Source organism: Coenobita brevimanus, chromosome 75 (genome assembly GCF_032717465.1).
Source record: "Coenobita brevimanus isolate Jiangsu-jjx chromosome 75, ASM3271746v2, whole genome shotgun sequence".
NCBI lineage: Eukaryota > Metazoa > Arthropoda > Malacostraca > Decapoda > Coenobitidae > Coenobita > Coenobita brevimanus.
In genome coordinates this window covers 208,952-226,730 of record NC_137028.1, presented here as the reverse complement: position 1 = coordinate 226,730, position 17,779 = coordinate 208,952, and the positions used below count along the sequence as shown (strand labels likewise).

Here is a 17,779-nt window from a genome sequence, read left to right as displayed (position 1 = left end):
GCGAATTGTTTTGTAGCTGCATAAGACGAATAAAGTACAACAAATTAACCTTGCGTACAACTTAACCTTAAGAATGTTTATAAATATGGAGCTCAGAATACAGCACCGTGCAGCAATGTCCAGACCAGAGCTACTAACCATCTGTCAGCCCAATTACCTTCATGATACCTGGTGTTGTGCAGGAGAACGTGACACACCTTTACAAATTACATTTCATTAGAACGTTGCGTGGGAAACCAATGAACGACGTGTGAGGTAGAGAATTACAAATTACAATACACTATATCAACAGGTTACGTGGGAAATCACCTAGCGACGTACGTGGCATACCTTAAAAATGACCCTTCATTAGAGGGTTACCCTACGTGGGATATCTGTGAACGAGGTGTGCAGCAGAGCTTTACAAATTACAATGGGCTATGTTATATCAGTAAGATGAGTGGGATATCTACGACCGACGTATGCTCGGGTCAATAGCTCCATTACCATAAGGTGCTTTCAAAAACTGGTGTCAGTAGTAGCCATATTCTATGTTCATTTGGCTTTCACAACAAAAATCCTTTAGCCATGTCTTCTGTACCGGTATATGGGAACTTGGTATTCTCTTTTATGTTACTGATACAAACTATTTCGATACTTATACGATATCACATACGGTACAAGAGAAGCTTAAGGTGTAATAAGCAAAACAAGTCGCCAAAGATATGGCAAAAAGAAGCCTCGTATGACAGTGTTGTTAGAACGATATAGGCTAATAAGCAAAACAAGTCGCCAAAGATATGGCAAAAAGAAGCCTCGTATGACAGTGTTGTTAGAACGATATAGGCTACATTCTCCACATGACCACCCGTGAACCATGACCAACCTGGTATTTCTAGTGAACGTGATGGGCGTTTCTAGGTACAACAGAGTCCCTTCACCCTTTCATTCTAATTACACGTATGTATGTATTCCTAACTTTAATCTTGCTATCTCCAGACGATTTTCCTTAGTTTAGGGAGTGATTTTCTAACTGGAAGGGTTTGATACAGCCTCCATTAACTCAAGCAGTACCATTCGTCTTCCTTAAGTTAAATTAAACCATCTGGAAGTTGAGAAAATAACTAATAATACCACTGGATTCCAAAGGCTGAAACACAGAATCAAACCAACAAATGGAAATCATGTTTGAGAAAATGCAGCAGTTTCGACCCGCCCTGGATCCTCTTCAGATATAAACAGAGACGGAACGAATGTGTATATACGAAGAAGCAAAGAAAAATATTTGTCGTGCTGAAGGGGTGAACGAAAGATGAAGCCTAGTGACAGGTTGCTTATGGTACTGCTGACAACACTGAGTGAACCCTTCAATCCGAGGACGGACGGTATTTTTCACTGGTTGACTGCTTACATTAAGATCATGGCAGAGTGGCAACAGGTCATTTCTTGCTCCCAAACAGAGAATTTATATATACCACTTATGAATGATCTCTCGTATTCAAGAAGGGGTTAATTAAGGCGTATTCTCGTCGGGTATGTAGGCTGCCTAACATCTCTTCCTAAACAACTTATTTTCAAAAGAACCCATTAATATTCTTTTGTTTTTTGGTTCTCATAGCTTTTTACTGTCGGCATGGATTGCACTACCGACACACAATAATATAGCAACGCGGCAGAATCAGATATAAACCAGTAAGGAAGAGATGTTAGTAAGCTTCCTAACCGCATCACAATGCCGCCCCATATCCAACCTCTACAGTTCGATGATTCTCCTGGGCAAAATAGAATCGCCTGGAAACAGTAATAATAATACGAAAACTACGTCATGACACTGAAGACGTAACTGTTTCTCGCCAAGCTCTATTAGACTTTCCAGCCTGACAAGCTATACATACATACACTAACAATTTTATGACGTACGGCATATATATCTTTCATTTTCGTACTATTTCTGGACTATCTTATTCAGTTTAATAGACAAGCCAAACGAAGTGGAAGGGTTCGATGTAGCCTCCATTAATCCATTCAGTGCTGTGGCGCTCTCCTTAACTCAATGGAATGTCTAGAAATAGATGGCTATTACAAAAATATCCTCTGGAAATACATACCGGTAGCATGAATACAAACAGAAAACACGTCACCGGAATGTTAAGGTTAAGATTTCCTCACCGGTATACTGTAACAAACATCTTGCATACATAACGTCATTCCATACCATGTACCTTCGCTTGTAATAGCCTCTGCTTCAGCAACAAAGCTCATAACAAAAAATTGACAGGAAATGTTGTAAATGACCATGAAATCGTCTCAGTGGTAACACTGTCCTAGAGCAAATATTTATGTATCAGCTGAACATCGAAGTCAGAACACGGACTTTATCATTACTATTGGTCTTTTACCTTAACTTGGTCCAGTTTTTTGTCCTTCTGTAGGTTACTTGAAGTAGCTCAGTGGCACAACATCTTTTTTACATCACTTCTTCGTGACTAGCACCATATTCTAGTGCATGTGTATCTTCACAACTAAACGTTCCTGATAAAACTGATAATTTTTGGACAAGTTAGGGTAAAAATTGTATAGCTTATCGATATGTGCAACTGCCGACATAAAATATGATTCACTCCATAATGATTAATATGGTAATGAGAAAGTGGGCAATACCTTTCGAAACCCAGTGTTACAATATCAGAGCCACACTAAACTCTCCTGAATATTATGAATGTTTATCTAAAAACTGGATCGCTAATACTGTATTGTATGGGAAATTTCGCCTAATATTTCACCTGTTCTAATTGCCACTTTCCTCAGCTAGCTATTATTCCTCTCCTGACAAAAACTTGGTATATGTCTCTGTAAATATACTGCATTTAATTTGACAAAGACCTCAAGCCTCTTTCAGCTCGGTTGACGGCACAGTGTAGTACGTTTAGATCTGACTAGCAACCACGAAGATTCATTCTTACCTAATAACAAAGCCTCATCAAATACAACACAGAATTCGTCCGAGGAGTTACCCTGTCCCTTGAAGTGAAAGCAAACCAACTACGATTCTCTGCAAAACAATGAGTCACGGAGGAAGGTGACGGACACGCACTAAGAGGAAAGTATGCGAACTTTTGACCCTGTTATGTACCGCTACGGTAATATATATACTGGTTGTGTGTGTGTGTGTGTGTGTGTGTGTGTGTGTGTGTGTGTGTGTGTGTGTGTGTGTGTGTGTGTGTGTGTGTGTGTGTGTGTGTGTGTGTGTGTGTGTGTGTGTGTGTGTGTGTGTGTGTGTGTGTGTGTGTGTGTGTGTGTGTGTGTGTGTGTGTGTGTGTGTAACCTGTTTAAGGCATCGAACTGACGGGGAAAAAAAAAATCCCCCTAACTATGACTTGTTATATTTTATCCATCATAAGCTGGCGGAGATATTTGTCCTTTTGCATCTTATTTCCCGTAGGAGAGACTTTCCGTACTGGTGGGGTTAGATAAAGCCTTCAAGCTTTCATTAACCCCTTCAGTAATAGTTTCTCTCTCTCTCTCTCTCTCTCTCTCTCTCTCTCTCTCTCTAAGTCGAATAAAATCATCCGGATGCGTCAGACGTAACTGCAATAATATATACGTCATCGTTGTGAAAAAGGTTAAGTATCATCACCGAATGGCTGGTCACTGTCGCCTTAAATGCCGGAACCGATTAATCTAGCCCCGGACCCTTACGCTCCTGGTGGTGTATAAAAGGGGTTAATTTAGGATATATGTAACATCAACATTTCTGAAATATACCGGTAATAAAAATAACGTCAAGGTAGTAAAGTGGGCTAATTACCTGTATCATGGAATGGTATGCGTTACAGGCTCTACAAGTTGTATGCTTCGACATTTTAATATTGCACAAATGTCCACCTGTTCTCTTAATATCTTTCATTCTGTGACGTCCTTTATATTTTGTATTAATGCCTCCAGACGATTATATATTTAGCCAAACCCACTGAGCTCAGGGATGTACTATTTGTATTTTTGCTATTACCTGACAAGATAATGAGCTTGGGACACATTCTTTTTTTTTTTTATCAACTGACGGGGTTAGATGTTCGTTTATAAAAGCTCCAACATACTTGCCTCGGCCTTGGTCACCAAATGGCGCCTCTCCACGCTGCTCGGTCTCTAGCAGCCTCACCATTCAGTCCCTTATCCCTGAGGCTACACTCTGTCACCACGTCCCAGGTCTTTTTGGGCCCGCCTCTCGCAACGTGACCCTTATCACTCACACCTCTGTCCCTCCGCACCCACATGTCATCCTCCATCCTCTCTACAACCCCTTAATAAACCCATTCAGTACGACTTGTCTGTCTTAAGTTTAATAAAATCGTCTGGTAACTGCAACGGTAAGCTAAAAAAAAAAAACTCACCCTGACCCAATGGGCTATGGGATATGTGTTGTGAAGAGGGTTGATAAAAGCTTTATGTAACTCCTACAGTCTCTCCTAAGATTAAAATAAAATAATGGAGAGAGAGAGAGAGAGAGAGAGAGAGAGAGAGATTCAAGGAAACATCCACGAGAAACCTATGTTAACACCATTTCATGTTAGCTACCTAAACACGATTTTATCACCTCTAAAATAAATAACAAGTCTCGGCTGGTTATAGTCTATCGCAGTACAGGCCTAGGATATATTATGAGCTGGGTCTGTGCAGATATGATTCCAGGTAAAGCACTGTAGCCTACCCTCAACGATATTTCATAATCTATCTACACACAGCCTAGGTATCGCGGGGAACACGCAGGTTCCTGGACAATATTTTGCTTAACATTTCTCTGTACCTTCTTTACACTAGGAATTATCGTCATTTTCCTCTCTCACGCATCACATCAAAGAGGTTCATCTTGCGGCCAGATGAACACAGTAAACCTATTTCAACTCAAGAATATTAGTCAGCAAAGGAAAGTGAGAACCTAAACGATGCTGATTAGCAGAACTTTTGCTACCAGTGTATATTGCATAAAACAAGGTGTGCAACAAAAAGCAGTTCCCGCAGCTTTAATGTAACTGTCCTCGCCTCCTGTATTGTCAGAATGTTGTATGAGAGGAATATTCAACTCGTTGTTAGGACAGTAAATCTTATTCTCATCTGAGTTAAATCGAACAACAACAACAACAACAACAACAACAACAACAACAACAACAACAATAATAATAATAATAATAATACAGTACATAAAAGTCTTTAGTCACTGCTGAAAAGGTGAAATTTCGAAAAAGTGAATAATCGCTTCTCTAATATAATGTCTAAGAAAAACCGAATCAAATGAAGGGGGCCAGGGCCACTAACTTGCCTACCTTAACACTCAGACTCCAGTGGCTGTCTCTCAGCTAAATAAAATCGTCTGGTGTTAGCCGGGTTGAAATAATAGAGCTGCTTCGATCATGAGAGGGTTAATGGCGACGATATTAATACTCTCAGACTCCTGTGACACCCTCTCAGCTGAATAAAACCGTACAGCATTAGTTTAAATAAAATACTGAAGAGGCACAACCATGAAAGAATTAAGATCAAAAGTTAAGTGAAATTGTCTTCCTTAAGGGGTTGTGGTCATGTGGTCAGAAGAGTGAAGAGTGATTTGCGGTCAGAAAGAACGCGACCTCCTGCTGAAGGAATTAGTGGAGGTGGCAACTGATTCCCTTAGCTGGACAGTATCTCTTTATGCTTAATGTAATGTGGTTATAGTTAGAATAAATGATAAAATTACGTCAATGATGTGTGTGTGTGTGTGTGTGTGTGTGTGTGTGTGTGTGTGTGTGTGTGTGTGTGTGTGTGTGTGTGTGTGTGTGTGTGTGTGTGTGTGAGAGAGAGAGAGAGAGAGAGAGAGAGAGAGAGAAGATTCAAGTAGTGAAGGGAGGAGGAAAAAAAATAGATGGAAGAAAGGAAAGAGTAGCGAGAGAGTATCAAAGAATGGAAGCAAGAAAATGTTAAATGCCTTAGGTTAATATTAAAGGGTAAGGTCGGCTCGTCAACCTTTACCCAGTGATGTTATGAACACCGTGTCAGAGGAACAGAACCACTCATGCATTCCACACTTAACCCCCTGGTGATGGAGAGGACCGCCTTCACATGGTGGCACTAATAACTGGGTTGTAGAGCTGCCCAGCAATAGAAACGTCTCTCAATCCCCCCCCTATCCCCCGAAAAGAGGAAGGTGGTTTGCAACAAGAGGGGAACTTAAGCTTGCAGGCCACTGGGTCCATGTCCAAATAAGTATGGGGTGCAACTGCTACTACAGTACCATTACTACTACTACTACTACTGCTACTACTACTACCACCACCACCACCACCATTATGTTTTCCATCTTAAAGTTGACGGAAAACGTCTGGAAGTGGCAAGAAAAAAAATGCAATATCCGGCACAGTCTTTAAGATATCGTACTGGGTGTTGTAGTAGTGGTGGTGGTGGTGATGGTAGTTTTAATAAGGCGGCGGCGGCGGCGGCAGCAGCAATAGTAGTAGTAGTAGTTGTGTTGTTGTTGTTGTAGTAGTACTAGTAGTAGTAGCAGTACTAGTAGCAGTAGTCGTAGTAGAAGTAGCTGACAGTACGTTTCCTAAGGTCCAGCGATCAGGTTACGTTCAACCCTCATCCAAGGGGTCTATAGCTCCTCATCGTCCCTCTCAGTGGCGAGTGAGGTAAACAAAAACCAGTATACCTTGCAACCACAAACAACACGCCCTTACAAGAGCCTTATTTAGCTTAGGCTAGATTGGTAACGGATTGCACTGCATATAGAATGCTTACAAAGCAATTATAATAGATAGACGGGAAGGTACGCAGGTAAACACACACACACACACACACACACACACACACACACACACACACACACACACACACACACACACACACACAGCGGCAAAATAGTTTCTGCTGTGTTTTCAAGGCATTTATTGAATGATCATAAAAAAAAAAAAATAAATAAATGTCCTCAAACAGCCTTGGGGTAGGAGCGAAAAAGGGTAATAAAATTTAAGGATAACAACACCGGTCTGACGTAACCTAGCATCATCATCATCATCATCATCATCATCATCCGGAACAGGAAAACATTAAGTGTAGGCTAACACACAAATCTAAACCCCGACCTACCGGCTCTTCTTCATATTAATACATAGGCTAACCTGAAGAGTGTCGTAGATATCCTGTAGATACTAGTGATTAGCACTCCCAGGTTCCTATGACTACCTCTGCTGAATAACAGTCTAACGTTACCGGTAACTGGAATTCAATAATGATAATAATAGAGTTGACCTAATCATTAATGTTAATAGCTCAGTACCAGTAATAAAAAGCTCCTATGATTTACTCCGCTGACTATAATTTGCCTAATGATGGCTGCGACACAAGTAGCCCATCCATGAGGTTAATAGCTTGGTCGTACGGCCTGTGTTTGAGTTTGTCAGTTGTTTGAGTCTTCCTGCCTGTCTGTAAGTGTTCGTTTGTGTTTGTCTGTGTTCTAGTGTCTGCATATCTGTTTGTGTACGAAAGTTTTGTCTGTTAGTCTGTGTTTGTCCGTTTGTGTATGAGACAGTACGTCAAATCAGTCTGCATCTGTCCGTTTGTGTGTGTGTGTGTGTGTGTGTGTGTGTGTGTGTGTGTGTGTGTGTGTGTGTGTGTGTGTGTGTGTGTGTGTGTGTGTGTGTGTGTGTGTGTGTGTGTGTGTGTGTGTGTGTGTGTGCTCCTGTCTGTCTACATGTCTCCGTATATGTCTGTCTTCGTCTGTCTGCTTGTCTACCTGCTGTCCTGCCTGTTTCCTTTCTCCCTTCCCGCCTACCTGCTTAACTGTGCCCATCTGTTAAGGCTACTTTTTTTTTTTTTTAAATCTTGGCCTCGTAACCTCATTTATCGTAGGTCGGTATCTATTGGTCAAATCTAAGTCAAGTTTGAATATGAAGGTCATGTGTTAGAAATCGTCACTGGATTCAAATTTAATTTTGAAAATGGTATAAAATACGTCAGAGGGTGGGTGTTCCCCGTCCCGATGGCATTCCCTGTCCTGAGGTCAATTTGTTGTTCTTTCTACCTCCAGACAAACGTATTAAAATTAGAGGTAAGATATACAGGTATTCTTCATTAATCCCTTCAAAACAGGACGCCTTTTTTTTTTTTTAAATTTTTTCTAAGTTTAACTCATTTCAGTACGATAACCCCCTTTTTTTTTCATATTACTCCCAGAGGATTTTGGTAAACTCTAGAGAACTGTTTTTCGACGTAGGGGGTTGAGCGAGCTATCAGTGACCCATTCACTATGTCTTCCCTGAGCAGCATAGGCTACACGTGTCAGGAGAAACATAATTAAAAATACATAAACTGAAGCTGTTTATGAAATCATTGAGAACTATAATGAATAAGATACAGAAATACGTAATTAAAATGCAGGTGTTAAGAGGTAAGTAATACTACGTAATTCATGGAAAATACGCACCACAATGCGAAGAAGACTGCACAAGGCCTTCGCACATTCTTGTTTATGTTCTTAATTATTACCGCCATAATCAACGTCATTTCGTACAACTTTTATTACACACACACACACACACACACACACACACACAATTACCTATTCCCAAAACTATCTTGTTACGGCATATTAGAAAAAAAAAAAATAACAAGCAAGGCCTACCCAATTCGTTGCTCTATATTAACCCTTTTGGGAGCAGATGACACGCTCTCACTAAAAAATATCACGTGGAATCTGTGCTAGAGGAATACTGTCGTTGTTTTGGCCATGGCAGGGGTCAAAAAAAAAAAAAAAAAAAAATCAATGACATGCTACACATAAAAGAATTTTAGGCCCTTGGATTATTTCCAAGGCAATCTCTCAGTTACCGGTATTAAAAGAAAATAAATTAGGCCTAGCCGGTACCCTACACCATCTATTACCAGATTAGGCATCTCTCTCTCTCTCTCTCTCTCTCTCTCTCTCTCTCTCTCTCTCTCTCTCTCTCTCTGTCTCTGAAGTGCCCTCGTATTCCCACCACCACCACGACACCTGTGACCTTAACTCTTCCTCATTTTGTGACTAAAGAACAAGGTTAATATGGTACGGAATTAAAAATATTGAACACTTACACGCAGATCAAATACCAAAACAAATGACAAATAAGTTGTAAGGTGTAATACATTAACAGGTGAGTGAGGTGGAGGCGGGGAGAGGGAGGGGGAGGCCAAGGATGAAATGGAGGGATGGAGTGGAGAGGTATATAAGAGAAGGGGGTGTGAGGTGGGAGCAGGGCAATGAAATGGCGGGGGACAGGGCGACATGGAGGCGATTTGTTTGTGGCCACCCCTTACGGGATTAAGGCGTCTGGCGATGGATAGATAGGTAGAATTAATCCTCTGCTCAGTTATGCAAACGTCCCTCAACTTCTTTATCCTCCAAGAGAAGGATGGCGAATGGCAGGATGAGGGCAACTGCAGCCTGCATTCCACCAGAGTTCATGTTTTAGACAAGCCTAGAGTTGCAAGTATATAATAATAATAATAATAATAATAAAAATTAATAATAATAATAATAATAAATTATAATCCTATGGCGTTATTTTCATATCACGACCAGTACAATTCATTTTTATTCACCTTAATAATATCTTTCGTCTACAACTGATCCTTCCTACAAATAAAATCGTCTGGAAATGGCAAAAATTATTAAGACGTCACCGTATTATACGGTTAAGCTTAAGGAAATCGTCCGGAGGAAGCAATATATAGATTAAGGCACGTCACTGGATCGACTGAGTTATTTTTATTTTTGCCATCTATTATATTCAGGTACGGATACTTCTCGAGCTGAAGGGGTTAAATAAAATCGTCTGGTAGCAGCTAGAATAAACTAGAAAAACTATCTATCTATCTACCTATTGCCAGACGCCTTAATCCCGTAAGAAATGGCCACAAACAAATCGCCTCCATGTCGCCCTGTCCCCCGCCATTTCATTACCCTGCTCCCAGCTCACACATCCCCTCTCTCATATACCTCTCCACTCCATCCTTCCATCTCATCCTTGGCCTCCCCCTCCCTCTTCCCCCCTCCACCTCACTGACATACACTCGCTTCGTCAGTCTCTCACTCTCCATCCTCTCCACATGGCCTAACTAGAAAAGACGTCATCAGGATTGAAGTCGAATAGGTTAGGCTAAGTATAAACTTCACATCACTCCCTTTGAGATAAATTTTGCGTAATCTATAACTAAAAAAAAGTCTTCAACATTAAACTCCTTGAGTACGATGACGTCTTTTCCATTATAAATTGCAATCATACAACAGTCACCAGAATAATACATCAGTACGGCAAATACATCTATCAGTACGACTCGCACATCTACTGGCACGAGTGGAATGCCAAAGAGAAACACTATAGGGTGTGTAATTCTAGAGAGGAGGAGGCGGGGAGGCTGGTTAGAGAAGAGGTGGGAAGGAAGGGAGAGGAGAGATGGGGCCTGGGAGTGTTGAAAGCTGAGGGATCGGGAGGGGGAGAGGAGGGGTGAAGGTTGAGAACGTAGGTGGAAAGGAGAATGGGGCTGGGGAGAGAGGACGAGGAAAATGATTTAGGGAAAGAGAGTAAAAAGGAACTGGGGAAGAATGGAATAAAGGAATGGGAAAAGGTAATGGAGAAAACGGGAAGGGGCACGAACGAAGGAAAGTGCGGAGAAGGGGGGAATATGGGAGAGAAAAGAAATGAGGACGAAGGAGACGAGGGAGGGAAGAGAGAAGGGGACGAGGAGAAGAGGGCACGAGGGAGATTTATAAATTTGTGAGGGAAAAATGGAAGGATAGGTGGGCACAGGAGGTGTTGTAAGAGGGAGATGAAGCTATGGAAATGGGAAGTGGTGGTATGAAGGGGGGGAAGGGAGGGGGAGAATGGAAGGGGTAGGTAGAGAAAGGGAAAGCTGAAGAGGAGGGGGAAGAAGGGGAAGGAGGTGCAGAGAGCAGGAGGTAGGGGAAGTAAGGTGAGGGAGGGAAGGAGGGGGAGTTAGGGAGACGAAGAGGAGAGGGGAAGGATAGAAGAAAGATTATGAGGGAGAGAGAGGAAGGAAGGAAGGTGGTGACAGAAGGAGAAAGAAATCGGGCTTGCAGGGTATGCCGGAGGGAGGGGGAGAGAGTAAGCAGAGGGAGGTGAGGAGGGAAAGCTGGGAGGGAAAATAAGTGATAAAGTGACACGGAAAAGAGGAAGAAGATGCAAGGTACGGGAAACAAGAACTGAAGGAAACATAGTGACGAATGGATGGAAAGAAACCTATTGAAGAGGTTTAGAGGAGGGGAAAACTAGGGAGGGAGGAAGTGAGTGTACTAAGGCGAGAGACAGGATGCCACGGAGGGGAAGAAGCATGGGAAGGAAGGAAGGGGTGAGGGAGAAGGAAGGATGAGTGACGGAGCAAATGAATGGGGAAGGGAAGGAAGGAGTATGGGAGTTGGGAAGGAGGAATGATGGAAAGAAGAGAAGGAAATGGGAGGGAAGGGGGGGGGGAGAAATATACGTTGTGACGTGGTCAAGGTCACTGATAGAGGGTTACCTGCCTCCCGTCCCCACCTGCCAAACCCCCACACCTGCAACACCCGTCACCTGCCTAACCCTGTCTGCCATACCCCCACACCTCCCTAACCTTGGCTACCTGCCTTCCTCTCCACCTGCCACCCCCTTTCTACCTGCCTCATTATCATCTTACTACAATTAACCCCATCCAGGATTAACACAAATATGATACCTAAGGACAGTACCTACATGCTAATCACAATACTGGTACTATAGCTTCCTGATAATACTCAATACTAATATAACAACGGTGGTAATAATAATAATAACAATAATAATAATAACAATAATAATAATAATAATTCCTTTAAAACAGATTAATATTAATCACTGACAAATCCTATCAATAACATTCAGATTACACTAAATACACAGACGAAATAAACAACATTATCTCCTAACCAATAACTGACGTAATAATAAACATTAGCCATGATAAAAAATAAAATAAACAACAGCGACGTAAAATAACAATACCGTTATCCCTTCACTCTGATGACTGGTTTCTGGCCATCTTACTGAATCTTAGGCTTTCTGTACTGAAAGAATTTAATGAACGCCGCAGCCTATATATTCAATTCCCAGAGTCTGATAACTCTCTAATTTAGGTGATATAAATACAAAACAACGTCATCGGCTACAAGGGGTAATAACTTCAACTCTCTCACCGTTGGGGGTAGTCTAGCGTTCTCTGCAAGCCAACTCCAGACGATTATATTCAGTTGCGAGTTGTCACAGAAGTTTACAACTTAACACTGTCGCCATTAGCCCTCTCATGGTCGGGATAAGTAGCATATGGGCATGTTACTCTATTCCCTCAAACGCCAGATAATATTAGCAACCCGAGTGAGCCATAGGGAGGGAGGGGGAGGCCAAGGATGAGATGGAGGGATGGAGTGGAGAGGTAGCCTATATGAGAGAGGGAGGTGTGAGCTGGCAGCAGGGCAGTGCAATGGCGGGGAACAGGGCGACATGGAGGCGATTAGTTTGTGGCAACCCCTTAAAGGATTAAGGCGTCTGGCAATAGATAGGTAGGCAGACAGAGTCATAGGGACCAAAGTGTTCTAAACCCTTTGCCAAGCCTCATCGCCTCGACCATCAACTGTGTCGCCATCGTAACTCTAGGCGGAAGTTTGATGCTCCAATAAACTCTATGTAACCGATACGGTGTGTGTGTGTGTGTGTGTGTGTGTGTGTGTGTGTGTGTGTGTGTGTGTGTGTGTGTGTGTGTAGAACTGATTAATAACAATGGAGTATATAAATATAAAAATTAAGACAAACTACCGGAAAATTCACAGCCGTTAATTCAGCTTCTAGTGCCAGCTATTAACAAGCACCATTATTCTCAAAGCAAAATAAATAAATAAATACATACCGGTACTGGTACACTAAACATTTCCCAGCAGGCGTAAAACGAATACAGCGATACCATAACCACAACGGCAGGAGTACCGGTAAACTTGTCATGCAAAAACTATGTGATCGATAAGCTATCTGGCATGACACTATCGATAACATAACCACATCGGAAAGGTAAACACTTAATCTTGTCATGCACAAACAATGTGATAGGTACGGTAGCTTCCCTAGGCTATATAGTATGAAACTGCTCTAGTCAAATTACAGAATATGGTGGGGGAGGAAAAGCGGTGTGGGGGGAAAATGCTGAGGAAGGGATGTTGGGGAAGAAGAATGGACGGGAAAAGGTAAATAAAAAGGGGCAACATGAAAGAAGATAAAAATGAAACAAGTGAAAGAAATGTAAAAGAATGTGGGAGAGAAGGGAAGGAGAAGGGGATGGGTAGGAGGAGAAAAGGAAGGGGATGCAGAGCCGAGGGGAAGATGACAATGCAGTGAGTGGTTGAGGAAATAACAGAGGTGAAGATAAGGCATTCTCACTGAAGTGAAGGTGAGGCAAAAGTGTGTGTGTGCGGTGAGACGAAATGAGGTAGGGTCGGACGGGGTGAGGCAGAGATAGATGCAGGGTGATGCAAAAGTCTGTGAGGTGACGATGAAGTGAAGACAGTGTGAGGCCTATATAGACAGGGCAAGGATGAGACAGACAGGGTGAGACAGGGACAGACAGTGATAAACATATGGAGGCAGGACTAGCCAGGGTTAGACAAGTCGGGGCAGGGTGAAACAGGGAGAAAATGTGATGCATGGGGAGGTAAGGCAAACAGCGTGAGAAAGGGACAGAAGGAAAGTGAAGCAGGGATAGAATTAGAGTGAAGCATGAGTTTGTGAGGTAACGCTGGAGTGGATACAGTGTAAGGCAAGGACACAAGAAAGGCAAGTTGCAGATAGTGGGGTGAGGCAGGGTGAGGTTTGGCAGGACCGGTGAACTGGACTATGGTAGAGACAGAAGAAGGGCTGGGAAGACAGCGGGGTGAGGCAGAGGAAGGGAAAAAGGCACAGACAGTGAGAATGTAAGGTGGATATTGGTACATAAGATAAATGAACCAAGACAAGGCACACAATGAAGTAAGGCAAAGAGTACCGGCAGGGTGAGGCAGGTGCAGAGATCGTCAAGATCGAGAGAGATGGATAAAGCAGGTACGAAGATTATGGCAAATTAAGGTATAAAGAGAGATAGGGTTAGGCAGAGAGAGGAAGGGTACCAGTAAGTGAAGCAAGGTGAGGCAGGGATAACGTACCGGTACGCTAAGAGTGTGTGAAATGAGGGAGTAAAGGCAGGGACTGGACTGGATGAGGAAGAGAATAATTATGATGATGATGATGATTATAACGATAACAATAATAATAATAATAAGGGTGACGCCAGGAGAAGCAGAGTAACAAGGATGATGTACGGAGAGGTAGGAGAGGCATAGTCAGAAGCTGAGGTTTTACGAGAGGCAGAAGGTGAAGTGAGGCTGGAAAGGTAAAAAGTGAGAAGCTAGCTTAATGCAGGGCCAGGCTGAAAGTGCGATGAGGCAGAAAGTGAGAAGGTATGACAGTGAGACAGAAAAATAAAAGGCAATGCAGTGTGAGGCAGAATGTAAGAAGGTACGGAAGAGAGGCAGAAAGTGGGAGGTTAAGGCAGAGAGGTAGAAAGTGAAATGGTAGGGCAAAGAGGCAGAAAGAGTGAAGGGCAGGCAGGGACAGACAAAGTGAAAAGGGAAGTCAGGGAGAGGCAGAATGTGAGAAGGAAAGGCAAGGAGAGAGAAAATGTGAGAAGGAAAGGCAAGGAGAGACAAAATGTGAGACGGGAAGGTTAGGAGACGCAGGGAGGGGGTCAGGGGGAAAGCGAGGTGGAGCAGCCTAAGATGCCTCCAGGTTGAAAGTGAGAGTTACCTACCTACCTACCTGCCTGCCTGCCTACCTACCTTTCTCACGCGTCACTCTCATCTGGCTCACACAGCTAACATAAAAGGCAGACCGAGCGGAAAAACCTCGTTTTAACACCACATTTTCAAATGCTATTAATCGTCCTGAGAAAGTTAAAAACCAAATTATTCTTTATTTTCCTCTTCCATCCTATCAACGCGTTAAGGCATCTTACTTTTCCTGATAGTAAAGAAGCCGGACGCCTTTGTTTTGCCACAAATAGGCTAATCAAGCAACGCTAAATTTATAAACGCTTAATCAGTACAATAAATTTACATACTTTCACCAGTTTCATTAGCATTATTTATAAGCATGCATAATATTAACAGATTTAGGTAAATTTCTGTATTACACCCAGTACTTAATAACTAAAAAGCTGCATTTTATATTCATGGAATAGAAATAACCCAATCTCCGTAAGTGGTACCGTACGTTCGTTTGGTTACTTCTAAAATGCCAGTCTCTCGTAAACTGTATGATAGCCTCTTCGTCCAAATAAAGTTGCCCTGGCAATCTGCAGCCAGAGGGCTTATTTAAAAGGCACACATGAAAACATGATCAGAATACTTCACTCTTGTGCAGGTGTTACTAGTTCGGACGACTGATAATGTTATCGCTATCCGACAATAAGATGAAGACGACGGAGACAATTTTGGTATTTACCTGTTTATGGTTTTCGTTGGCGATGTTCACTCCATTTACTTCGATGATGCGGTCACCCTCCATAAGTCCTGCCATCTCGGCTGGTGAATTGGCGTCCACTTTACCGATGTATTGGCCGGGTTTCGACTTCTCAGCATGCAAGTTGAAGCCGTAGCCATCGAAGTCGGGCCATTTGACGATAACGCAAAGACGTGGCGAGGGCGCGTTGTCAGGGATGTCAGACATGATGCTGGGATGTGTTTCTGCTTCGAAACAAACCAAAAGTACTCGAAAAACCCACGCAAGCGGACTGAAATGAAACCGCTTCACACAACACACCCCCTCACAGACACAGCTTCCTCACACTGACCAGCGAGGCTGCGAGGGCTGGGGAAAAACATATCTACATCCAAACCGGTAGAAACATGCTCATATACACACATTTCCTCAAAACCGCATCACCAACAACCATTTAAAGTATAGCGTTATTGCACTGGCGTACCCGAACTCTTCCAAATGTAATGGATTGTTGGAGAAAATGAGGGCTTAATCGTACGTCCGGCAGCGGAGAGGAACAGCAGGCGGGTCACGTGGATGTGACGTCAAGGGGTACGGCGAAAGGAGATATATTCACGAATCATCTCGAGTTGTGCATATGCCTGCTTGTTTATCCTTTCGCCTTCATTCATACAGCTACCATACAATTCACATCAATGCTAGAATGAATCACTGAGTGAATAAAACGACAAATATAACTGTTTCTGGCTATCAAACTGCTATGGAGACTTACTTATCCTGGATATTGATTGAGATTATCAATGAAATCCAAGCGTCAGGTGAGGTGAGAGAGGCAGCCTTGTCCTGCTTTGTCTTCTCGCCTCGTGTCGTAGAATAATAGTATCACAAAACATCCCATATTCTGTCCACATTAACTTGCCCAAAGATGGTCATCTCTTCCTCTTGAATACTAAACTGTAATGAGATTAACACTAAAATGCGTAGCTTAAAAAAAAAACAAAAAAGTATGAAAAGGATGAAAGACTACCCCGTCATTTCCTTTTTACCTTAACTCACTTTTTTTTTTTTTTTTTCAGGAAAAATGATCATCCATGTGAAATGAGTTAGGAACATAAGGTAAAAGTTCCATGTTTTGACAACAACCTGTAGATATATGAGCGTTGCCCGGCCATATTTACTAACTTCACGAATGGGGTGACAACAACAACAACAACAGCTACTACCGAATGTTTTGCTTCCGGGCATTTAATTAAATACCCCGCCACCCACTTGCCTCCCTGCCTTACGTAAAGCAACACCACCAGACGTGATTTAAATGATGAATGGTGCAGGTTGGAGCTTCATGGAGGGCAGAATGAAGTGGAGGCTGTTTGTGGTCAGTGTTTCTTCGATTAAGGCGTTTGACTATTGATAGACAGATGGATGGGCAGGTATATTATATAGGAAAGGCCACTTAATGAAAGGGGGGTTAATCCTTCAATCTAGTGACATTTTATATTTTATTCTTATTAGCTCCAGACGATTTCATTCAGGTAAGGAAAGATTTTTCGAGGTAAGGGGTGAAATATAGCTTTTATTAATCCTTTCACTGTGAGACTTTATTCCCTGAGCTGAATGTTACACGATCTTTTTCAGCTGAGAGTAAGTCGTAGGAGTCAGAGAGTTAACTTCATGAATTAAATTATATATTCTGCTAAACTATTCTTGCAGAGCCGAGGAAGCTCCAATTTAAACCTCGAAAAGGAACTGAGACACTCCCTTAATTAAAATACCAAGTCGTATTTCATGAAATTCGATAAGCAATGGTTATGAGGAAATGAGTGTCCTTCGTTACGAGTCATTTCAACCATCTAAAGTGGACATTAACTAAGCTGAAAGAGGAAAATTCAGCGTTGGACATTTGCCCATCAATTCGAACCTCCAAATGCAAGATATGTGACAGCGAAGCAGTAATCACACACACACACACACACACACACACACACACACACATAAGACTCTAATTTCACTTTTAAGTGTTTGGTAGCTGTGTCAGTGAAGGTAAACGTCTATAAAAGCACTCATGTACACAACGTACATTTAGTGTTTATAAATACAGCTTGCTTGAGGGGACTCCCATCTCTTCCTTACTCTTTTGCTTCTACATATTAGAATGTATGTACATTTTTATGGATAAACAGTCTGTGTGTGTGTGTGAGAGAGAGAGAGAGAGAGAGAGAGAGAGAGAGTGTGTGAGAGAGAGAGAG

At 42.3% G+C, this 17,779-nt stretch overlaps 1 protein-coding gene across 1 annotated transcript in view; it reads right to left on the bottom strand.

Moving 5' to 3' along the window:
* The window catches only part of LOC145407975 (uncharacterized), a 75,051-nt gene extending 59,249 nt beyond the window's left edge, over positions 1-15,802 (bottom strand). Inside the window, exon 1 of the mRNA XM_080278778.1 lies at positions 15,537-15,802. Within this exon, the coding sequence (XP_080134904.1) occupies positions 15,537-15,761 (225 nt within the window). The 5' untranslated portion in view covers positions 15,762-15,802. The remainder of the gene's footprint in view (positions 1-15,536) is intronic.
* Between the last annotated feature and the right edge of the window lie 1,977 nt (positions 15,803-17,779).